At 36.5% G+C, this 26,601-nt stretch overlaps 1 protein-coding gene across 1 annotated transcript; it reads right to left on the bottom strand.

Moving 5' to 3' along the window:
* Positions 1–1,591: 1,591 nt before the first annotated feature.
* On the bottom strand, positions 1,592–24,676 carry LOC121418291. The gene is made up of 2 exons (XM_041612072.1): positions 24,492–24,676; positions 1,592–3,077 (listed from the first exon to the last, which is right to left on the bottom strand). The coding sequence occupies exons 1-2, from the start codon at positions 24,573–24,575 to the stop codon at positions 1,944–1,946; spliced, it is 1,218 nt and encodes a 405-aa protein (XP_041468006.1). The 5' UTR covers positions 24,576–24,676; the 3' UTR covers positions 1,592–1,943.
* Positions 24,677–26,601: the final 1,925 nt, after the last annotated feature.

Below are 26,601 nucleotides of genomic sequence, written 5' to 3'. Positions count from 1 at the left end.
TTTATGCTTATACATGTTGTCACGAGCGAAACTGCTCTAATTAACTTATTAATCTACAGGCTACTTAACCACCCTGAATAAAAGACCAAAGGATATTCAAGATATAAATGAAGTGATCAATTTAATGTCAAAATATAATTAGTCGTTTACATTGAATCGTTGAGAACATAAGTATAATTGCAAACAGATATTCAATAAATCATTTCATATAGAGAAGGAGTATAATCATCATTGACTGTCCCAAGTTTATGGGAAGAGATTGATCTGGAAATAGGCCTTTAAATTATGTTACCGAAAATCTTGGAAAGTTTATCGATTGCTTGATCAAACCTTCAATCGGGTAAATGCGGAGTTCGAAAACAGAAGAGATCGACAAACCACGACGACTACGAAGATTGGACGATTATGACGAGGAACAAGTATGCCGATGATCGACGACGACGACGAAGAACACGACTGACGTCATCAGCGAAGACACGTGTCCTTGAAGAATGAAGAACAAGAGTTGAGTTGAAGCTCTAACTTGGAAGAATTACGGTCGAGTCCGACGAACAATAGCTTCGGCTGACTGAAGTGAGTCATTCCCCTCGAATGACATTGTGACTCATGACCTGGACATAGAGGGTAGGTGCTACCCTGACCTACATTGACTCCACATTGACTCTGGGCTGACCCTAGGTTGACAGCCGTAATTCGGCATCGAGTAGAAAGGAACCTCCCCGCACTGGGTAGGGTGGCACACGCCCTTTTCCTTGGTTAGGAAACACCCCAAATTGGACCTTCTTCTCCGAAATCAAAAGTGAGAGTGAGCTGGCTTGGCTTTTCTTGCCAGCACACCAAACAGAAATATGAAACACAAAGAGTCTGTAATCCTATACACCTGTTAAACTATAGTCTACTTATTATGACAACCCAGACTGTTAAAATACCAGACAACCTATCATGCCTACAGTTTAGTTACTAAGGTATGCAGTCCACATCTGTACATGGAGTTTAACAAAAGAGTTTAACAAAACATGGACTTTAACAAAAGGGTTATCTAATTTTGAATAAGATCCTACACATGTAACTGACTTAAAATCATCGAAAACAAATTACTCATCAGAAATTGAATAACGAAGAGTTGGGAGTCAGGCTAAATACTCAAATTGAAATGTGGCTTGATAATGTGAATGATATGTGCCAATTTTGATTTTACAATAACCATGAGTATTTACATGTTTGCCCCTAAATAAAGATAAAAACTTGAGTCAATGATACGTGTATATCAAGATTGACATCAAACCATCAAACTGTAGATATAAACTGTACACTTAATTGCAAAATAATGAACAGTGTATATTTTCTGATATAATTTGCCTGACCAGCCTAGATTAGTATCATTTCAACATTATCTTAAAAATTAAGAATCATAGCCTTGTGTTATGTGTTTTAAGTGATATCAGTTTAGTAACCCCAAAATGACCTTTGACTTAGATGTGGTGACCTAAAATTACATGTATGGTACATCTATTTTCCAATTTACTTTATCACCCTTACAGCCATGTACACCCCAGTTTGATGGGGTAGGACCTTGTAATTTTAAGTTTGGAATTATGAGTACATTTCAGATGCTTTCTCAATATGCGGTGCCGACAATACCATGTCCGAAAAAGTTGCACATACATGTACATCTCGCTTCCAGGCGAGACGAAAATGTTGAAAGACGGTCAAAGACCCAAAGCACTATCTTTGCTACTTCATTTATGACAGCACATCAAAGTCAATTGAATAATGGTTGTTACATCTTTAAATGCAAACCTTCATATAATTTAAAATGTTGTAATAGATTTTGACGCTCTACGCAAAAGTCCAATAGATTTCTCAGGAAAATTGATGAAGTTTTAGAAACAAAGAAACGTTTCACAGAAACCAAGAAAGGAAAGAAATCATATTATCAATTGTTACATAATCCTTTGTTTGCCGTTGATGATTTTCATTATACCTTGTAGATTTTCCTGAATACCTGTTAGATCCGTTTCTCTCACTTGCCCACTGGAGAGTAAGAGTTTGACCTTATCGAGTGAATCATGTACACTGTCCAATTCACCCTTTTGAGTACCTTCTGGATTCACTATGAATGGAGTTATTACATCTGGTGGATTCTTCCCCCCTCTGACCTTTTTCCGCTTCGTTTTAGATTTTTGGAGCGCAGGATCGGGAATGAGGATGGTGTTTGGTTCTCCAGGTAGATTTACAACATCCATCTGCTCCTGTACCACACAATCAAAGACAACGAATCCATCGTTCATTTGTTTGATGTCGTCGACGAGACCTGCACCTTCCTTGTCTGCCTCTGCAATCATACTCAGTACTCCCATCTCTCCAGGCTTGTTCTTAGGGACTGCCTCTTCCAACATGCCCTTCTTCATCATCATACGCTGTATTTTGGATATGTGAGATGCTGTTACAGACTGCAGGCGATTGTATATCCCGATTGCTACTGCAAGCTCGGATTTGTGCATCTTCCGGAGTTCGGAGATAATGTTATCGGGGTTCATACCAGCTTTCAACCGCTCTTTGATTTCATGACGGAGAGTCTCTGGCATGGGAAGATTCTTTGACCCAGAGTAGGATAAAGGATGGGAATGCGATTTATAATAAGTGACCTCTACACTTCCATTACCATGAGACTCTTTCAAAAGTAATCGAGCTGGGCAGTACACCTCCTTCTTACCCTCTGTATTTTTTTGAAATCCAAGTCTTCTTGAGAGGGCACAGACGTAGTGTCTGTGAGTAGAACGTGCCATTTTAATGTCGCCTCTTTTCTTGGTGAAGCACACAAAGTTCTGAACTTCTTCCCTAAGTTTCCACTTGTAGAACTCCTCCAGATTTGCAAATGTCAATGTCTCCTTTTCCAGAGTTTTAAAATGCAATAATTCCATGTGATCAATCAACTTTCGTTTGCTGCTGCACTTGAACAGGCAACCAGGAACCTGGCATTTCACTAACTTCTTGTGAATGTTTTTTTCATGTCGGAACAGATTGCATGAAAATGAAAATGTTTTTCCACATGTTGGACAGGCGTACGTCTTCACCTAGAAAGAAAGCAGACAAGATGTGAGTGAGTGGGTAAATTTCTAACGTTTACTGGGAAAGGAAAAAAAAATAGAAAATAGGAAATACATATCATATCTAACGAAAAGTTCAAGGGGTACTCCAGGCTGAAAACAATGCTTTGAGTAGATTAAGAAAAATCACACACACAAAACACTGAGAATGTCATGAAAAATAAAAAAGTTATCAAAGCTTTCAAAGCTTTGTGTTAAGCTGGTGAAACAATTCTATGCATGTTTTCATGAATATGCAATGAGCAAGCTGATGATGTCATATTATGGGGGTGTTGTGATATACTGGTTATAACTTCTTCAGCAAGAAATTTACCCACTTTGTGCTGCACTCAACCCAGGCGAGGTAAATGGGTACCTGGCAAGAATCTATTCCTTGAAACGCATGAGCACGTAAAGAAGCTCCGCTAAAGCCAGGCTAATTATGCAGCATTTCTGAAGAGCGCTAAGAGACTTCTGATAAAGTAAGTATTACATGTAAGTAATCGCTATTTTTTTAAAACAAGTATTTTTATAATTATTATATCCCCACTTCTTTTTTTTATTATAATAATAATAATATGCAACATTTATATAGCGCTTAATACAAATGTTTCTAAGCGCTGCATACTATTACCCCGGCTTTAGCACGGCTACCCTGATCGGGCGCAACGAGCATTCAAGGAATTCCTTCCTACCGGAAGGAATCATTCATGAATCATATTCATTCAATTCTGTCCACCAGGAAAGAAAAAAAAGGGGAAAAATGACTTAACTTGCCTGTTTAATGCACAAGATATAACTATAAGTTATTTTGTTACAAGGAAGGCATATCATAAACACATGTATTAATAATCAAATAATTATGATTGCACATGTGATAGATAGATAGCATAAGAAAAGGATGGGACATGACAACATCGGTCCACCTACATGTAATGAACATTCATGATCAGGTGCATATAATTGTTATCACAAAATATTAATCAATATAAAACTTTATTTGTTATCGGATTCTGATGAAATTGTCAGTGCTTTGCTTTTTTTCTGCCCAAAGTTCTTACCCCTTTAATGGTTTTCCCTTTTATTTTCAATGGAAATCTAAAATCACTGCAGAGTTTTTGCTCATTTTCAAAAACAAGCTTATGATCCTGGCTTTTAATTAGTTGTGATCTGAAAGAGGATACCTTATAAATGTAAGTTGTCATGAAAAAGTCAAAGCCTGGAAGTGAACATTTACAATTTTAAATCATAATAGACAAATTTTCACAACTTAGATTTGACATGGAAGATGATTGACTTTTGAATGATTGATGAGAGAGAATGTCAAATTTATGAATGAAAATATGAATATGACATTTCATTATCATTACACTGATGTAGTGATAGTTTCTCATGGTTTTAAAGATTTTATTGCGAAATCAGTGTTTAATTACACATACAACTACTTTTAATTTTAATTAAATAAAACAGCGATTCTACTGACTCTCCAGACCAGGAGACACGACATACATGTATGCTCCTGAAACATTTACTCCAGTCTTACATGTATCATCATCACCTACACGGGAGTGTAGATAGTCCTGATAAGTCTCCCGGTCGTAAACAGTTGGTGCAATATTAAAGGACAAGTCCACCCCAACAAAAAGTTAATTTGAATCAAAAAGAGAAAAATCAAACAGGCATAACACTGAAAATTTCATCAAAATCTGATGTAAAATAAGAAAGTTATGACATTTTAATCTTTTGCTTAATCTCACAAAGCAATTATATGCACATCCTGGTCCGTATGAAAATGAGGAGACCGATGACGTCATCCACTCACTATTTTGTTTTGTATTTTAGTATTTGAAATATTCTAATTTGCTCCTCATTGTCAAGGGAAACAACAATTAATTCCTCCCTGAAAATGCGTAATTACTAGCTTTGTTTAATACTATATGGTTCAGTCAAGTTGGTCCTTATTGTCATATATGTAAAAGTGAAATATTGTATAAAAAACAAAAGAAATAGTGAGTAATGGACATTATCAATTGACCTATTTGCATGCCACTGAGTTGTGCATATCACTGTTTTGTGAATAACAAACTTCAAAATGCCAAAACTTTTTTATTTTACATCCGATTGTGATAAATTTTCAGCGTTATGTTTGATTTTTCTCTATTCAAATCAACATTTTTCTGGGATGGACTAGACCTTTAAGAGTTTATACAAGTGTGGGCAAGGACGCAGAGATGCCAAGTTCAAAGACCAGCTATGCGTGAGATTTTCTGTGAATCTGAGTGAGATCACAGACATTTTGTACAATGTATTTGGGGATAGGCTGCGATAGTTGCGTGATCTGTCAATCGACAGATCAACTATTAATTTCGTAAGAATTTTCTTTTTTATTTATTATTTTTCCACCCTTTTCTTGTTAGCGTAAAATTTCAAAATCCACATCATCAATTATCTTCAAAATATCATCAGATATGGGGACTTGTCATGTCATCTACAGGTATGAAACAAGTTCAAGGTCAAAATGTCATCGTGACGTCATCTAGAAGCCATTTTGTAAAATCACATTATCAATCATATCTTCATTATCAATTATTAAAAATTAACCATATTACATCACATTAACTTCAGGTCAAGGGTCAACTGTCCATGTCATCAAAGGTCATGTTAAGGTCACGACGTGCGCGTACGCACGCATCAAAATTTTAAAATGCTCAAAATCACTTTTTGACCAAAGTAGAGTACGAATCAGATCATTTTAAGCCATAGAGATGTACATGTATATTGACACTAGAGTAATCGCTCGCATTGACGCGCGCGTAATGCGGCTGTGATTCCATGTATTGCGCAGCCGCCATCTTAAAGAGGGCAAGAGCGCGGATTTATAACACACGGCTCTATGGGAGAATATCACATATTTCACTTTTTTACATTATATTTTCAATTTAATGCTGTATGCAACGTTAAAATCACAAGGCAAAACATTTTTATGTTAAAATATATGATAACCATGCATATTTTATAAAAGAGATGGACTGAACATCCAGAAAACGGGGGAAAACGACGAGGTCGACTGAGTAGTAGTTATTCAATATATAGCATATACCGTGACAAGAGTGTCAGATAAGGTCAACTTAACACTTTAGAGTGTTCATATGTTCTCTTGATTTGGTGCTCATTTGACACTCAGTGTTCAAGCAATATACTGTATTGAAACAACACTTTTAGTGTAAAATAAACACCCAATACTCAGAAGTGTTGAAACAACTTGGTGCTCATTTGACACTCCGGCAGTGTTCAAGCAATATACTGTGTTGAAACAACACTTAGAGTGTAAAATAAACAACAAATACTCAGAAGTGTTGAAACAACACCGTGACAGGTGTTGGATAGAAATATTTTAACAAAAATTAGTTACACTTCACTGGAGTATAAACTCAACACTGCAGTGTTGGGGTAGTTTAAAAAAAATACCCTAGTGTTAAGTTACACCGTGAGGCTACAGGTGTTGAAGAACTTGAAATCGGACACCAAATGGTGTGAAACACTGTGAATCCGAACCGTGAAACAACACCAAAGCTGGTGTTGGTATTTTTTTTACACCAATGGGTGGTTTAAACTTTCGTTTAAATGTTCGTTTCTGCAGGTGTTCGAGGGTGTCAAATGAACACCAAATGGTGTCAACTTCATAACGTTCTCCGACTCGTGTTCAAATCGAACACCAAGACTGGTGTTGATATATTTTCATCCTAAATGTTGGTAATCTTAACACCAGTGGCAGTGTAACTCCAACACCAGATGGGGTCCTTTATTGATTGGGCTGCTAGATTTAACACCCGTGGTGTTAAATGTAGCTATAACGTCGCATAGTCTCCAATATTATATTTAATGGGATTATCAGTGATTCACCATATGATTTCTACTTTAATTTCCTCAAAATTAACTGAAAGGAGGGGAAACTTCAGACCAAGCCGTGATCTACATCATATAATGCACGTACAGCAACCTATTTTTCCCCCGTTTTCTGGATGTTCAGTCCATCTCCTTTATAAAATATGCATGGTTATCATATATTTTAACATAACAAGTGGAATGCCTCTGGCCGTCTCACCTGCATCACGCGGTTCAATATAGCAGCAGTGCTGACTTTGAATACTACTCTAACTCGCACAAGATGTTCAGTGATACATGGTTACTCTTATGTCCACTTTTTATGTACTAGACCAATAAACTAACAGAGATATGATGGTTATTCAACAAAAAACCCCAACATAGCCAAAGTTCATTGACCTTACATGACCTTTGACCTTGATCATGTGACCTGAAACTCGAACAGGATGTTCAGTGATACTTGATTACTCTTGTGTACAAGTTTCATGAATCAGATCCATAAACTTTCAAAGTTATGATGGTAATTCAACAGATACACCCAATTCGGCCAAAGTTCATTGACCTTTGACCTTGGTCATGTGACCTGAAATGCGCACAGGATGTTCAGTGATACTTGATTACTCTAATGTCCAAGTTTAATGAACTAGACCAATAAACTTTCAAAGTTATGATGGTAATTCAACAGATACCCCCGATTCGGCCAAAGTTCATTGACCCTAAATGACCTTTGACCTTAATCATGAGACCTGAAACTGGCACAAAATTTTCAGTGATGCTTGATTACTATTATGTCCAAGTTTCATGAATCAGATCCATAAACTTTCAAAGTTATGATGGGAATTCAACAGATATCCCCAATTCGGCCAAAGTTCATTGACCCTAAATGACCTTTGACCTTGGTCATGTGACGTGAAACTCATGCAGGATGTTCAGTGATACTTGATTAACCTTATGTCCAAGTTTCATGAACTAGGTCCATATATTTTCTAAGTTATGATGACATTTCAAAAACTTAACCTCAGGTTAAGATTTCGATGTTGATTCCTCCAACATGGTCTAAGTTCATTGACCCTAAATGACCTTTGACCTTGGTCATGTGACATGAAACTCTAATAGGATGTTCAGTAATACTTGATTAACCTTATGGCCAAGTTTTATTAACTAGGTCCATATACTTTCTAAGTTATGACGTCATTTCAAAAACTTAACCTCAGGTTAAGATTTGATGTTGACGCCGCCGCCGCCGCCGCCGCCGCCGCCGCCGTCGGAAAAGCGGCGCCTATAGTCTCACTTTGCTTCGCAGGTGAGACAAAAATGTTTTGCCTTGTGATTTTAACGTTGCATACAGCATTAAATTGAAAATATAATGTAAAAAAGTGAAATATGTGATATTCTCCCATAGAGCCGTGTGTTATAAATCCGCGCTCTTGCCCTCTTTAAGATGGCGGCCGCCCCAAACATGGATTCACAGCAATTTGATGAAGTCCGCCCTCTAGTGTCAATAATATACATCTCTATGTTTTAAGCATTTAAAAAATTTGCGCACGCGCACGATTACGCGCGCGCTCTCGCGCGTAACGGCACTATGCAACATAGGATCGCCATTTTTTTCAAATCAATGCACCAATAATATGATTCTGAACAATTTGATACCTTGATCAACCTACTACTACAAGTAATAACGGAATAAGCCTCCATCAAAGTTTACAGCGCACACGCACGCGCGCACTAACCATAGACAATATATGTGCAAAAACATGCCTGTACAAAATTCATTATAGCTCTCCAGGAAGTCCGTTGACCCCCAATTTTTTTTTCATATTGAAATAGAGTATGAATGGGAGATATGATTTCATGTCACATTTGACCTATAAATTTTATCATGATGACGTCATCAAAATGGCGTCGGTACTCAAAATTCCCATTTTGCTACTTATGACGTCATCATAATTATGCAAATTTGACTCTAACTCCGTAAATATTAGTCAATTTTCGCTCAGTTTCTTATATGCTGTAGTTGAGGGCTTACACTATCTAATACATTTGCTTTATTTACATTATAAGGAACGGATCATCCACAAAAATTGTGATTTAAAGAGGCATGTCATTTTTTCCCATTTTCTATGGGAAATGTCTTTCTCAAAACTGGATTTTACATTCCTCTATTTCGAGGGCCATATCTTCACTATTTCTTGTCGGTTTTCTTTAAGTTTTGAGTATGTTGTAGCTGAGATTGTAAGCTATCGTAAATGCGATCTCCATTTTCTGATCAGATGCCGGGATCATGCCCATATTTCTCTTGCGAAATTGGATTTGAGATCCTCTTAATTTGCTTATGTGTAAAGTCTATGGGAAACAGTGTAGCTCAATTGTGCAAGGCGTCTGTAACGTTGGCGAAGAACAATAGGCAACAAGATGGCGGCGTAAACATCGGGCAAGTCATGAACGGAATCTATCTTAGCTGGTTTGATGATGCTGTGCACACAGATGAAGATACTTTTAGGAAGATTGTTAATAATTTATTGATTCAAAAGAAAAAACCTAAACATGCATATGATATGTTACAAAAAAAGTATTGTACTAAGAGGGAGAGTAAGAGGGAAGAGCTTTTGGGGCGCCAGCCTAAAGAGATAACTTTAGATGTACAATAGAAACTCAACTGAGAAGTTTTTATTTTAAGATTTTTCACAATGCTATTGGAGTCAATGCCTTTTTGTTTAAGATAAGGAAATGAGATTCCCCCGATTGTTATTTTTGCTCAGAAGAACCTGAAACATTGGATCATTTATTTTGAAACTGTAATAAAGTAGTCCTTCTCTGGGAAAATTTGATGGATAAAATATATACTAATTCTGACTTTTCCCGTGAATTAGTATTCTCAAAATTCAATTATTTGTTTGGTGTACATACGGGAAGTAAACATGACTCTTGTATTAATGTTCTATTTCCGTATTGAAATTTTACATTTACTCATGCAAATTTCAGGAGAAAGAACTGAGGTTAAATGGTTGAATCAAAACAAAATGTAGAATATAAGATAGCTCAAAAAAAGAATAAGCTGAGTGCTCATTTCAAGAAATGGAGCATGCAGTTATAAGGAAATTTATCCTGGTTCAATTATTTTACTTATTTAATTTAATTTGTACTTGTTATGCAGTAATGAGGGTCCTCTTTTAAACCATAGGAAAGTATGAAGAAAGTTAAACTTTATACAAGCTTTTAACATTGGGAAGACGTGCGTGTATGTGTGTGTATGTGTGAGTGGTATGTTGTGAGGATGGATGTTTGTGGCTGATTATTAAGTTAATTTGAGATAATTTAGCTTGATAATGTGTTTAAATAGCCTTGAACTTATTGTTGTCAGCCTATATTGTTTGTTACTGTTATTTTATGAAAACCAATAAAAACAGAAAAAAAAAACATCGGGCAAGTCTGTTCCGTCTTGTCATGGTATTTTTCTCATTTTTTGGATGAATTCTTGTTTAAAAATAAAATCGATGGCGCAGAAATGTTGGAAATGAAGTTGCATCCCATGTACATGAGTTAGGGCTAGATCTTTTAGAAGGAAAGTAGAAATCTCGGGGGGCGAAAGTTTCAGGTTTTGGGGGCCTACACGCACGTGTATGGATAGGAATACCTGGCTTCATTGAGAGTAAGCCTACATCAGTAAATGATTTTTACTCTCAAGAAGCAACCTGGCTAGGCCCACGGTAGACCAAAAGCTTCGGTCTCTGTTATGTTGGTTGTTCAGCTGAACTCCGTTGGCTTCACTCACCAAATACAGAGACCGAAGTTCTAGCGTGATCTGTACAGGGGACTCAATGGCCATAAGTTTATGTACAGTACTTAAGATCGGATAAAACAGGGAAGTGAATTTGCGCGACAGCCGAGGTTAGTCACTGTTTTTGTTCCTTTTAACTTGATTTTTCTCCGTTTTATGGCAATTAATGCCAAAAGGGAATATTAATTTGCATTTTTGGTCATGTTAATTTTCAAAATTTTTATTCATTAAACTAAATTGAAGAGCCCGACGGGAGGATTTTGCATTGCAAATCCCCTAATGGTGGCTGCCCGATAGCGTCTGTGTACGAGGAGAAATTAAAAATGTTAAAAAACTCCTTGAAACAGACAGCTGCCAGCTGTCTAGGCCCACAGCATCGCTACCATCAAAGCCTGGCCAGCTTGGGACACCTCAAAAAAGTGCGGCTGCCAGCTGCCGCAGACGTAAGACTCCCGGCAAACCCACTTGTTCACTGCAACCATCCTACCTGTGGGGAATCTACAGGTAGGACTATGGTATGCCAATGCTGTACATACCACACACTTTAAAAAAATCGGCCATATCGTGAATGCTGACTCCGGAGCCATAAAGTATACAGTACCTGAATTTCACTAAGCACGACTACGCCTCGTTGATTTTCAATAGATTTTTTATGTTCAATGCAAGCTAGCTCTCTCACGGACAAGACTCTTGCACGTGGGACAATTTCTACGTTGACACGACATTGCATGATAACTCTGTTTTATCCGATCTTAAGTACTGTACATAAACATATGGCCATTGAGTCCCCTGTACAGATCGCGCTAGAACTTCGGTCTCTGTATTTGGTGAGTCTCTATATTTGGTGACATTGCATGATAACATCACACCCCCAAATCATAATGGATCATCCCAGATGATATGATATCATACACAGTTACACACAATAATTTTCAGCGTACTATTACTTTATCTTCCTTTTTTACTCCAGCACGTGTTATTGTGTTGCCAAAACCCATTGACGGAGCCAAAAAGGAGGAAAAAACCTAGAATCTTAAATTTATTGTTCTTTTTGGCTCCGTCTATGGGTTTTGGCCACGCGATAACACGCGCTGGAGTCAAAAAGGAAGATAAATAATAAGCTTGTTGAAATTGAGTGGTTTTGAAGAGAAGGGAAAATAAAATTTGTGGCACTGACTAAATAAATAGGCCGATCATTTTATTCAGATTTCGTCAATTCAGTCAGTCAGTCATGAGGCCTGACTTAGCTGACAAAATAAGACAGAACTTTGAATTGGGAAGATCATCAATGTGATTGTTGACCACTGACTAAATGAATTTAGGACGATTTTGATTCTATCAACTTTAAGTAGACAACTGTAAATCAACATACATATCATGTAAATATCATTTTTGGGGAAGTAATTATTTTGTGAAAGCTGTGTATCTAGCTGCAGGGATTATTGATATTCATTTAGTTTGTTGAAAGTCAAGAATGATTTGACAAAGTGTGACTGTGATGCATATTCCTCGATAAACACGAATTTTATTTTTAGTCAGTATCCCGTCAGTGAAAACAACAATCTGGAAAAAAAAAGAGAATCAAACAAACCAATTTCCAATATGTTTTTCTTTATTTTAGTCCAAGCCAACACTCGAAAAGTGAAAAAGAAAGATATTTGAAGGAGAGAGAGAGGATAAGAAAGTAAAGCCTCGATCTTGCGGACGCACAGATTTTGATCGTGAGCCAACTCGAGCGCGGATGGAACTTCAGACCCTTTGTTGAGACTATAGGCGTTGTAATAAATTTTGTACCCCATATCTTTTTTGTCTCTGGAGTCAGAAAGCACGATAATGCCAAAAAATCATTAAAATATCACTTTTGTGACAAAAATTACTAATTTCCATACAGTTGCAATTTATTTTTCATTAGTAACTTGGGAATAATTTTTGTATTCACCAGAGGCAGAGAGCTCAAAAACTTGAATTTTTGGCATATTTCTGTGTACGCCCTCTATTGGTGGAAAGTAATAATATATGGCAAGAAAATTTTCAGGAGTACCTTTAGAATCCAATGTCATGAATCGATTACAAGAGCAACGTCCTATTCCTAATAATGTTGCCTCCGTTGTGCAATGATAGCAATTTGTCGCCCTCTATGTTCGTGAACGAATTAATCGGGAGATGGATAAAGGATAGAGGGGGGGGGGTAGCCCCGTAAGGAGTAAGGTACACGACTTGTCCAATATGGTTGATGCCCGGGGGTTGATGTGTAAGAGAGAGTGGCAGCAATATTAGATGTAAAATGAGAGGACTTATAAAGGGAAGATATGAAGGGTCAATGAGGGGGAGCGTGATGGAGGACATGTGGGAAGGTATATAATCATGTTCATGATGTTTATATTTTGTAAAGGAATGATATACGTTGATATGTATACAGGGATAACGGGAGATTTTTATGTCATGTATATGAATACTTATACTTGAATACTATTGGATACATGGATACTTGGATACGTGGATACTTGGATACTATTGGATACATGGATACGTGGATACTTGGATACTATTGGATACATGGATACTTGGATACGTGGATACGTGGATACGTGGATACATGGATACTTGGATACTTGGATACTATTGGATACATGGATACTTGGATACGTGGATACGCGGATACGTGGATACGTGGATACTTGGATACTATTGGATACATGGATACATGGATACTTGGATACGTGGATACGCGGATACGTGGATACGTGGATACATGGGTACTTGGATACTTGGATACTATTGGATACATGGATACGTGGATACGCGGATACGTGGATACGTGGATACTTGGATACTATTGGATACATGGATACTTGGATACGTGGATACGCGGATACGCGGATACGTGGATACTTGGATACTATTGGATACATGGATACATGGATACTTGGATACTATTGGATACATGGATACTTGGATACGTGGATACGCGGATACGTGGATACGTGGATACTTGGATACTTGGATACTATTGGATACATGGATACTTGGATACGTGGATACGCGGATACGTGGATACGTGGATACTTGGATACTATTGGATACATGAATACTTGGATACGTGGATACGCGGATACGTGGATACTATTGGATACATGGATACGGATACGCGGATAAGCTGATATGTGGATAGTTTGGTACTATGAAGGAACATCAAGGAGTTCCTGATACTCTAGAACATGGAAACCACATAAAGAAGTACATGATACTAAAAGAACTTTTAGAACGAAGCATCACGCACCCTAATTACCCTTTCTGCCAGATAATTTACATCGTTTTTAATTTGTATTTTTCTTGAGAGAAAGATAGAAAAGGCTACTTTAATAAGTTAATTGTTCCAAATTGGCTGCTCTCTTTATAGCGAAACATGTATCAATTGCCTATGCCCATATAATTACAATTTTAGCTATAAATTTTAATCCTTTTTAGAATTGATTTTATTTAATTAAGTTGATTTCAGTAAACAAAACATAAATAAACTGTTTGGATTATTATAGATTTTTCAGTAAAGGCTAATATAATAACATGTACGAATATGCAGCTTATAAAAGGCAAACTCTATACCCAAAAAATTATTGATTTGAATAAGTAGGAAAATGAGTAACAAGCTATTTCATCAAAAAAGGTAAAATAGGAAAGTTATGCCTTTTCAAGTTTTTTGAAACAAATTAATTTCATTCAGGGCTATGTCTTGTTGCGCTTTTATCTCGTTGTTTATAAAGCGCTAAAGAACCAATTTTACTTAAACACCTACAGATTCGGTCATCGGATTTAAGCAGTCATTCCTACTCCCTGGGTGTAACTTAGCCATTCGTCAATGTGATTTGTCTCGTTTTGATTATGAATTATCTAATATGAGTCGTTCTATTTATCATTTTTAACTTAAAACTAGAGATTTAATAGTTAAACAAGTGGAATGCCTCTGGCTGTCTCACCTGCATCACGCGGTTCAATATAGCAGCAGTGCTGACTTTGAATACTACTCTAACTCGCACAAGATGTTCAGTGATACATGGTTACTCTTATGTCCACTTTTTATGAACGAGACCAATAAACTTACAGAGATATGATGGTTATTCAACAAAAAACCCCAACATGGCCAAAGTTCATTGACCATACATGACCTTTGACCTTGATCATGTGACCTGAAACTCGCACAGGATGTTCAGTGATACTTGATTACTCTTATGTACAAGTTTCATGAATAAAATCCATTAACTTTCATAGTTTTGATGGTAATTCAACAGATAAACCCAATTCGGCCAAAGTTCATTGACCTTTGACCTTCGTCATGTGACCTGAAACGCGCACAGGATGTTCAGTGATATTTGATTACTCATATGTCCAAGTTTAATGAACTAGACTAATAAACTTTCAAAGTTATGATGGTAATTCAACAGATACCCCCGATTCGGCCAAAGTTCATTGACCCTAAATGACCTTTGACCTTAATCATGAGACCTGAAACTTGCACAAAATATTCAGTGATGCTTGATTACTATTATGTCCAAGTTTCATGAATCATATCCATAAACTTTCAAAGTTATGATGGGAATTCAACAGATATCCCCAATTCGGCCAAAGTTCATTGACCCTAAATGACCTTTGACCTTGGTCATGTGACGTGAAACTCATGCAAGATATTCAGTGATACTTGATTGACCTTATGTCCAAGTTTCATGAACTAGGTCCATATATTTTCCAAGTTATGATGACATTTCAAAAACTTAACCTCAGGTTAAGATTTCTATGTTGATTCCTCCAACATGGTCTAAGTTCATTGACCCTAAATGACCTTTGACCTTGGTCATGTGACATGAAACTTTAATAGGATGTTCAGTAATACTTGATTAACCTTATGGCCAAGTTTCATGAACTAGGTCCATATACTTTCTAAGTTATGATGTCATTTCAAAAATTTAACCTCAGGTTAAGATTTGATGTTGACGCCGCCGCCGCCGCCGCCGTCGCCGCCGCCGCCGTCGCCGTCGGAAAAGCGGCGCCTATAGTCTCACTCTGCTTCGCAGGTGAGACAAAAATGACCTGATAATTAAATTTTTTGTCCGATTTTTTAAGAAAGATGTGAATAAGAAGTAAAGGAGTGAATAAAAAGTTTTGTTAATGAGTTATTGCATGAATGGCATATAATTTATTTTTTTCAAAAATTATAGAAAGAATGAACTTGATGAAGAGAAAAGGATAGGAATAAGAAGTAAGGGAGTGCAATAATTTTTTTGTGAATGAGATACTGCATCATTGGCATATAAATTACTTATTTAAAAACAATTATCTTCCTACTTAACATCCAGATGACTTTCAAAAGAGCATGGAGTACTAGAACTGCATTTGTAACAGAACATCGGCATGCAATGACGCGTTTGATATAATATTTCGTTTTGAGCACAAATTGGATTTGACTTTCATGGGTGGGTTATGTGAATGTCTCGTTCTGATTATAAATACGAATAAGTATTAGTCCTATATGACTCGTTTTATTCTTAATTCTTTATTATGAAATGTAATTTATAATATGTCATGAATTTATGCCTAGATAAGTATTGAATAAAGTGACCGGATTATGAAAAGGCTGATTTTCTTACCGCTATTTGAAGTGGTGAAGAGGAATGTTATCTGACTAAACTTAGTGATTCGAGTGCAAAGCGCGAATAAAAATATGTTATGGGCCTATTGCGATCAGAAATTTCTTATATTTTAATCACGTTTTGTATATACACAATCAGTCCGGAGCGCGTTTTTGTGTGGAAATTTAAATCTAAAACTAAAAACGGACATTCCTGACTCTTTTTGTAGTGGGTGTTGTACGTTGTATGCATTTTTATTTCTTTAGTAATTTGTGTTAAATAATGTGCTTAATTGTCATTAATTATTTTTACTACGATTATGCTGTACACAATGTATACACGACATACCTATAATTAGATCATCACCAATTAATAAACTGGTAATTAGATACTGTCTTGTTGGAATGCAGTATGTGATATGTGTCGTACGCCCCTCCTTATAGGACAATTTGACGCCCCATTCGGTCCAACATCAATTTGGTGCCCCTTCTAGTTTAAGGTTAGTCTGGAGCCTCCTCGCCATGTTAAGGTCATTTTCCCCCTCTCCTTATATTGTCTCCCTCCATCCAAAGTTGAAGGTCAGCTTTGCGCCTCCCGTTACAGGTGAATTTGGTGCCCCTCCTTTCGGGACAAATCGGTACCCCCATATTTATTGCACTTTGGGGTCCCCTTTAAGTTGAAGGTAAATTTGTCGCACTCCCTAGGATGAAGATCAACTTGGTGACCTCTTTTGTTTAAAGGGGAATGGAACATTTGGAACAAATAGGCTTGTGTAGAAAAAGAAAAATAAAAAAATAAGAAGAAAGAAAGTTTGAGAAAAAAAAGGACAAAGTGAGAAAGTTTATATAAGCATTTGAATATTACAATTACTAATGCTATGGAGATCCTCCAATTGGCAATGGGACAAGGATGTGTGATGTCACTGATGAACACCTTTTTCTTTGGTGGACTATTAAATACCCTCAAAATGTCTCTTTTTGGTTTTTGTCTCACCTGCGAAGCAAAGTGAGACTATAGGCGCCGCTTTTCCGACGGCGACGGCGGCGGCGGCGGCGGCGGCGTCAACATCAAATCTTAACCTGAGGTTAAGTTTTTGAAATGATGTCATAACTTATAAAGTATATGGACCTAGTTAATAAAACTTGGCCATAAGGTTAATCAAGTATTACTGAACATCCTATCAGAGTTTCATGTCACATGACCAAGGTCAAAGGTCATTTAGGGTCAATGAACTTAGACCATGTTGGAGGAATCAACATCGAAATCTTAACCTGAGGTTAAGTTTTTGAAATGTCATCATAACTTAGAAAATATATGGACCTAGTTCATGAAACTTGGACATAAGGTTAATCAAGTATCACTGAACATCCTGCATGAGTTTCACGTCACATGACCAAGGTCAAAGGTCATTTAGGGTCAATGAACTTTGGCCGAATTGGGGATATCTGTTGAATTCCCATCATAACTTTGAAAATATATGGACCTAGTTCATGAAACTTGGACATAAGGTTAATCAAGTATCACTGAACATCCTGCATGAGTTTCACGTCACATGACCAAGGTCAAAGGTCATTTAGGGTCAATGAACTTTGGCCGAATTGGGGATATCTGTTGAATTCCCATCATAACTTTGAAAGTTTATGGATCTGATTCATGAAACTTGGACATAATAGTAATCAAGTATCACAGAACATCCTGTGCGCGTTTCAGGTCTCATGATTAAGGTCAAAGGTCAATGAACTTTGGCCGAATCGGGGGTATCTGTTGAATTACCATCATAACTTTGAAAGTTTGTTGGTCTAGTTCATTAAACTTGGACATTAGAGTAATCAAGTATCACTGAACATCCTGTTCGAGTTTCAGGTCACATGATCAAGGTCAAAGGTCATGTAAGGTTAATGAACTTTGGCCATGTTGGGGTTTTTTGTTGAATAACCATCATATCTCTGTAAGTTTATTTGTCTAGTTCATAAAAAAGGGAAATAAGAGTAACCATGTATCACTGAACATCTTGTGCGAGTTAGAGTAGTATTCAAAGTGAGCACTGCTGCTATATTGAACCGCGTGATGCAGGTGAGACGGCCAGAGGCATTCCACTTGTTCTTATGATGATCTTATTCCGATGGTTTCATTCTCCTCAGTTTTGCGCCCCCTCCTTACACGGAAAATTGCCTGGGTGCCCGCCCCTTAAGTTGAAATTATTTTGACGCTTTTCAAGTTTAAATTATGGTTTGCGCCTACTCAAACATAAATTTGGCGCCAGTTTGGCGCCCGCCGTTACAGGTCAATTACTGTAGGTGCCACTCATTCTTGGAAATATTATTTTGCTCCACCTTTACGCGAACATCTTTTTAGCGCCCCTTTTAAGGTCAGTTTGGTGTCGCCTAAGAATTTAAGGTCAATTTGGGTCTCACTGGGTAAAAGATAAACCTGGTGCCCCCATGTTTAAGGTCACTTTGTCACCCTTTCCTTATAACACAATTTGATTCCCCCGTTGGTCATGTTGGTCTAACATCAATTTGGAGCCCCTTCTAGTTTAACGTCAGTCTGTAGCCCCCTCATTACGAGCAACTAGGCGCCCCCTTGTTTATTGCCAATTTGGTGCCTTTGTTATGTCTTTTTCTGTTTTCCTTTTCCCTCTTTTTCTCTCTATCCCCCTTATTTCTCTTTCTTTTCATGCTTCCTCCTTTTTATTCATCTTTTCCTGTTTTGTTTTTCCTCTTCTCTCTTTCTCTCTCTTTCCCCTTAGTTCTCTTTCTCTTCATGCTTCCTCCTTTTTATTCATCTTTTCTTTCCACCCGCTGCTTCCCCTTTTCAGCGCCCCCTTTTTTGCCTACCCTGGGAGCAAGGGCAACGACCCCTCCCAGAATACGTGCATGTTACTTAGAATACATAACTCTTAAAGGAGAATGAAATCTTTGGAACAATATCGCTTGTGTGAAAACAGAAAATTCAAAGAAACAGATCAACGAAAGTTTGAGAAAAATCGGACAAATAATGAGAAAGTTATGAGCATTTGAATATTGCGATGACTATAGCGTATTGGCAATGCGACAAAGATGTGGGATGTGACATGTGAACAACTCTCCCCAAAACTTTAGTATATATTTGACTATAATTGCCTCTTTTATGACATTTATCCATACATCATGTGCTCTGTCTACATGAGGGCATGTAATACATATTTTTTAAGAATACATCATGGATAAAGAGTTTGTATCATCATATCAAAAAGCAAAAAGAGACATTTAAAGGGTATTCTATAGTCCACCAAAGGGAAAGTTGTTCATCAGTGACATCACACATCCTTGTCGCATTGCCAATGTGAGGATCACCATAGCATTAGTGATAGCAAAATTGAAATGCTCATAACTTTCTCACTATTTGTCCGATTTTCTCAAACTTTCTTTATTCTTATTTTTGGATTTTTCTGTTTCTACACAAGCCTATTTGTTCAAAAGGTTTCATTCCCCTTTAAGTCAAATCTGGTATACATCGTTGTTTGATATAATACACTAACATGACTAAACCTTGCAATTGCTTTCCTTTTTCTATTTCTTCTTTCTTTTACCTTTGAGGTTCATTTGAAAAAAAAATCAATTCCCATTTAAGATTAAAACGAGATGTATACATCACATTCATACAGTTATAACGTTACAGATTTAATGACTGGCAATACTGCCTTGTTGGAATGTATATGTGATAATGTCTCGTCGAATCATGATTTGGGTTTGACTTAGTTGGTGAATTGTTAATTTGTTTGTGAAAGTGTCGTTCTATAATAGCATAAGTGTTATTTAATAAGGTTTATCCAGTTCAGTGAAATTAAGTTTGGTTGATTTGATTCAAGTAAAGTACTGTCGTAGAGATGAGGGCTTTTTGAGGACCAAGGAGCCACAAGAGTTTAACGAAGTGAAAATAGAGGAGAGGAAAGAAACGAAATGAAAACACATGGATATTATAAAACTGTGAAATCTTTTAGAAATTAAGAATTTGTATTAAAAAGGTATTAATTTTGTCTGTCCGCTTTGCACCATCGTAGTTTCATATTTTACATTGCCCCCGTATTCAGAAGTGTGCAATGAATGAAATTAAAGGTGTGGTAATATCTAGTGTAATTGTGTGGTGCGTTTTATTGTAGACCAATTACATTACAGTTTTTCCATTTATGATTTTGGAGATTGTAAAAGTCAAGTCCACCAGCGGCAAAATGTAGATTGAAATCAAATTAGAATAGTATTGAAAACTTCTGAAAATCGAATATAAAAGAAGAAAATAATGACATTTATGGCTTATTTCCAACATATGGAAATTAAGTTTTGAAATATGACATGCTTACTAAACATATGCAATTTGATTTAATATATAAAATGTCACTTCATAATTCCTTCAGTCCACAGATACAGATACAAAACCACACGTAATGCTTTGAGACTATAGGGCTACCATGTAAGATTAAGACCCCAAATTCTTGAAAGGTGGGATTAAGACTTGGGTACTTTATAGTGAATAGTGATTACGTAATCTATTCAAGTTCATGACCGGCGTGAGACTCATTCTTACTTTTGGTTGAATACAATGCACACGTGTCACTGTTATTTTCTAAGAGTTTAAAGAGCTTGTGGTGTTAATTAGCGTCAATAGTGGACAATTTACGTTAAAGCTCCATTGTGTATTTAAAAAAGTATGTATTACATGCCCTCATGAAGAAAGAACAGAATCATGTCCAATGGATAGATGTGATAAAAGAAGCAATTCAAGTGAAATATATAATAAAGTAATGGGGAGAATTGTTTACAAGTGACATCACACATGTTTGTCGCATTGCCAATTTGCTATCTCCATAGCAATAGTGATCGCAATGTAACACAATTTGACGCCCCCGTTGGTGAAACATCAATTTCGCGCCCCTTCTAGTTTAAGGTCAGTCTGTAGTCCCCTTGTTACGAGCAAGTAAGCGCCCCCCTGTTTATTTTCATTTTGGTCCCTTTGTTTTGTCTTTTTCTCTTTTCCTTTTTTCTTTTTCGTATTCCATCTTTTTCTCTCTTTCCCCCTTATTTCTCTTTCTCTTCATGCTTCCTCCTTTTTATCAATCTTTTCCTGTTTTGTTTTTCCACTTTCCTCTTTTTCTCTCTTTCCTCTTATTTCTTTTCCTTTATAATTCCTCCTTTTTATTCAGCTTTTCTTTCCACTACCTCCTTCCCCTTTCAGGCGCCCCTTTTTTTCCTACCTTGGGAGCAAAGGCAACGACTCCTCCCCCTCCCAGAATACGTGCATGATACTTAGAATACATAACTCTTAAAGGGGAAGTTCACCCTGACAAAAAAATTATTGTAAAAAAAACAGAAAAAATAATAGAAAATATTGCCGAAGGTTTGAGAAAAATTCATCAAATAATGAAAAAGTTATTAGAATTTCAATTAGTTGATTTGTGACGTCATATGCGGGCAGCATTCCTACATAGCGAATGGTAAAAAACAATGAAATGTTATTTTCTCAGAAAATTGAAAATGGTTTTCACTGGAACTTTTGTATATCAAAATTTTGAAAATCATACATTTTATATTACATGACACATACGAAACTGCTCGTTTATGACGTCACAAATCCCAAATTTTGAACTATAATAACTTTCTTACTCTTTAATAGATTTTCCTAAAACCTTCAATATTTTATACTATTTTTTCTGCTATTTTTACAACAAATTTTTCTTCAGGGTGAACTTCCCCTTTCAGTCAAGTGATTCGAGTGCAAAGCGCGAATAAAAATATGTTATAGGGCCTATTGCGATCAGAAATTTCATATTTTAATCACGTTTTGTATATACACAAGCGCGTATTTTGTGTGGAAATCGTATTTTGCTCCTGTGTCCCGGCGTCCCGACAAACCCTTCCCGGGACGCCTATTTGTCCCGTATTTCAGAATATTGAACAAAATATAGTTAATACATTTAAAAGTGGCGAATTTTCATTAAATAACCAACAGCTGACGAAGCAGGGACAACAATTAAATCGATAACTGTGAACTTTTGCAAGTTCTGCGGTGATTTCTTGCTAACCTAATACATTGCAAACGAACTGGCCTCCTGCCTGTGTGTGGCAGGCTACTAGCTAGGCATGGAGGATCGAAGCAAATTCTCAATGGTGCAAACATCTCACATGACAGTTTTTCCACCAAAATAATCACAAAATCGGCGGGAAATTCTTATAATTATACTATGGATTCTCAGATTAATGATTTGGAGATGTAATCGGAGGAACATGTTGACTTTTCATAGATCTAGTTGTTTCAGCTTTCGTTTTGAGTCTTGGTGTGCACGATGCTGCGATGCTTCATCTAATTTTTAAGTTTGACAATATTTTTCACTTTGAAATTTTATTCATTTCTAAAACATTTTATGTTTAAAATTTTGAAAATACATTAAAAAACACCAAATAAAATTAAGATTTTTATTAGATGATTGGATTTTTTTGTTTACTTGAAGTTTGAACTTTCCCTTTTTCTTTATTTTATATATACCCTATATCCTTTCTGCTTGCCTTTTTTGTTCCATCTATCTTTCTTTCCTAGACATTTTCTTTTCTCTCTCTCTGTCTGTTCATTTTTCTTTCTTTCCTTCTTTATCAAATATACTTTTTTATTTCCTTCATTCTTTCTTTCCTTATAATTACCTTGGCATCCTTCTCTCTTCGTCTCCTGTTTCTTTTCGTTCTTTCTCTCCTTCCATTATTTTCTCTTTTTTCGTTCTCTCCTCCTAGCTTCATTCTTCCCTTCCACTGTTTATTCCTTTCTTTATTTTTCCCTTCTTATTCTTTTCCCTTATTTTTACTTTCTTTCTTTTGTTTCTTTCTTTCAAAGAATGAAGGAAACATGTTTATTTCCTTCATTCTTTCTTTCCTCCTTTTTCTCACATTTCGCCGTTAAATTCCCTCCTTTATTTTGTCTTTCAGACATTTAGTAATCTTCCCTTCCTTCCTTTCTTTCTTTCTTTCTTTCTTTCTACATTCATTTCAAAGAATGACGGAAACCTTTTTTTATCTCTTTTATTATTTCTTTCATCCTTCTTTTATTCTAACTTTCTGTTATTTTTTCTGTTTTCCTTTATTTTCTTTCCTTCCCAATCATCTCTTTTCTTTCTCTCCTTCGATCATTCTTTCGTTCACCTTCCCTTCTAATTCTTTATATTTTTTTTCAAAAGTCTTATAATTATACTATGGATTCTCAGAAGCCCACACTTTGTGTGGGTGGGCTTCTTTGTTGATCTTCGTTTGTCAATTGTCCCGTATTTCATTTTGTGAAATCTGGTCACCCTGGACTCTCCCTTCCTTTCCCCCTTTTGTCCACAAACATCCCAGATGCCCGGCCGTATCCTCGTATCCTCGTATCCATGTATCATCGTATCCATGTATCCACTTATCCTACGTATCCACGTACGTATCCCAGTAGTATCCACGTATCCTCGTATCCATGTGTATCCACGTATCTTAGTATCCATGTATGTATCATCGTATCCATGTATCCACTTATCCTACGTATCCACGTACGTATCCCAGTAGTATCCACGTATCCTCGTATCCATGTGTATCCACGTATCTTAGTATCCATGTATCCACTTCTGTCTCAAAGACTTATTAAGTATAAAGTTCTGAAAAAGTACGTCGTATCCATTGTTTTTCTCGTTTTAAAATCTAGAGATTTTTGTAATCGATTCATGACATTGGATTCTAAAGGTAAGCCAATTTTCATTTTTCAATCTCTATTTTTAATTAAGAAAAAATAATTTAAAGAATTAAATTCACATAAGACTAGAGCCAAGTTATATGAAAATGAATAGCTGTAATGAAAACTGAGAGTGTAAGAAAATCAAGCATTTGTCCCTTAGAAAAAGAGAAAATATGCCAAACATTGCCACCCTCATTTTGCCACACATGGAGATGTAACTGAGAACAAGGTTAATATCATAACCTTGTTCATTGAATGAGTGGGCAAACCCGTAACCCAGCCAGTGAGCTACGGGCCGCTTCGCGGGACGGAGCTCCCTGCCCTGGGTTAGGCAAACCCGATAAAAAAAAATTGTAAAAATAATTAAAATGTTTTTTTTTCTGGATCTCCCACCTTTTTCACTCCATTTGGTCGCTCCTCATCAATGGCAGGCATGACAATATCCATCTCAATCTCAGATCCTCCCGCGTCAAGCATTTTGAATTTGAAGATTTCAGTGCCAGTGGCAGTGCTAAGAAGATGGCAATCAGCTAGCGGAGATATCAGCAGCTCGCAATATTAATCGCAGGGACTTGGTTGGTTGAGTTTAGTGTAGAGGTGGCGCTATCCATCGATATCCGGGGGTGGAAACTCCGCTTCTGCATCCGGTCAAAATTGAAGAAAATTTTGGAGGGTCAAAAGTGCACACTGCTCCCATTTTACATGTACAAGCCTATGGACACCGCCACTGCTTTGGTACACCAGCGAAATGGAGGCGTGGTCATTAAACGTCCTTCGCGCATTGCGTAGAAATATGTAAATGAGCATTTGGTCACTAATTAGCATAATGCGCGACCTGATTTAATATCGTTTGTGATTATGACATCATTACACTCATTCATTCTTAAGGTCACGATTATTACTGCACCTTTGATTTATTTTAGCTGCAAGTTGCCAGGATCTTTGCGAAAGCAATAACTGGAAACTTTATGGGAGGGAATTTAATTGAGCTTGATTTGCCCTCTTTTCATATAAAATTTTCTTTCTACTAATTACATTCACTATTACAGAAGAAGATCCCAAAGAAAATGTTGCCATAATATTTTTCCCCTTAAATCGTGTAAGTGTTCCTCGGTTGACAATAATGGTTGAATGTAATTACCATGGCATCTCTTTATGTTTCTGAAGCCCTTATTTAGAGAGCTCACTTGCAAAAGGGGTAAGGTCCATTTTTCATCAAATTTGATTCATCAAATTTGATTTTTTTTTGTCGCAATGTATAGATTTTTAGATGATACCAAAGAAAATTTGAAATTCACATGAAAACGTGAATAAAAGTGGCAAAGAAAAATCATTTTTTAAATCAAAATTGATTGGATTCATTTCAGTATAGTTGCAAAAGGGTTTAGGTCCAAAATGGTAATGTTTTAAAGAATATATAGAAAAAATTAAAACAGGTAGATTTCTTTTATACCCGGCCAATTTTATGTTCACATGATAGGCTAGTACATGACAATTTAGTTGAGTAATGCAATAGGTGAGAATAAAAAACATGGATTTTCTCGAAATGGTAAAAAGTGGACCTAACCCCTTTTGCAACAAAACTCTTCATTTATATTTCTATCTTTTCTTTTTATTTTTAATTACAGAAAACAAAATGAACCTTTATTTCATATATTTTAAATATTATAATTTTAAAAAATAATAAGAACAAATCAAATACTTTTACATAATTATTGTAGTCCCCAATATAGGTCCTATTTATAACAGTCGGGAGCACTTAATTTTAAATGGCGACTTCTATGTCATTATATCAATAACCATGACCTAGGTACAATATTTTAGGGGGATTCTCAAAATTATCTAGGCAGGAGAGAAAACCGATCGTAGGGTATAGGATATTTATTTTTTTTATTTTCAACTGGAAATGAATCTGGTATAATTTTTATATGAAAAGAAAATACATTTTATATAAAGGTTCCAAATTTCGTAGAAATAATTCCCATCCCCGTATACCCATCGTGAACAGTAAGGTCTTATGATTGCTTGTTCTAAAACAAACAACTTTCTCTAACTGCCCCCATCTCCTGCCCCTTCTCTCTCTTTCTCTCTCAGAAACTGACGCACACAAATATATGCATAAAGGCAAATAATTCTCCTGTCATTTTACATACTTTCCCACTCTTGAAGACGGACAGTCAACCTGTCCGAAACGTCGAGTCTCTCTACTACTCATCATCTCTACTCATCATCTCTACTCGCCGACTCAAGCCAGCATCTCCTCATCAGCTCTACTACTCAAGCTGTTCTCACTCAACATTCCTTCTGGTTTACAGTCCTTTTCAGGACTATTTTCAAGAAAGAATACTCTATTCTCAAATCTCCACTTTCTCGCCTATCCACTTCTTCTCTTCTTCTATCCACTGTTTCTATAACACTCCACATGGTGTACCGTAAACCACATCAGCAATTTCCCACTCTTATCCTTATTTCTCTTGAATAATATTTTGATTAACTGCTGTTT

Source organism: Lytechinus variegatus, chromosome 7, assembly GCF_018143015.1.
Source record: "Lytechinus variegatus isolate NC3 chromosome 7, Lvar_3.0, whole genome shotgun sequence".
Taxonomy (NCBI): domain Eukaryota; kingdom Metazoa; phylum Echinodermata; class Echinoidea; order Temnopleuroida; family Toxopneustidae; genus Lytechinus; species Lytechinus variegatus.
Note: the sequence above shows the minus strand (reverse complement) of the source record. Positions and strands in the feature narration are given on the sequence as shown.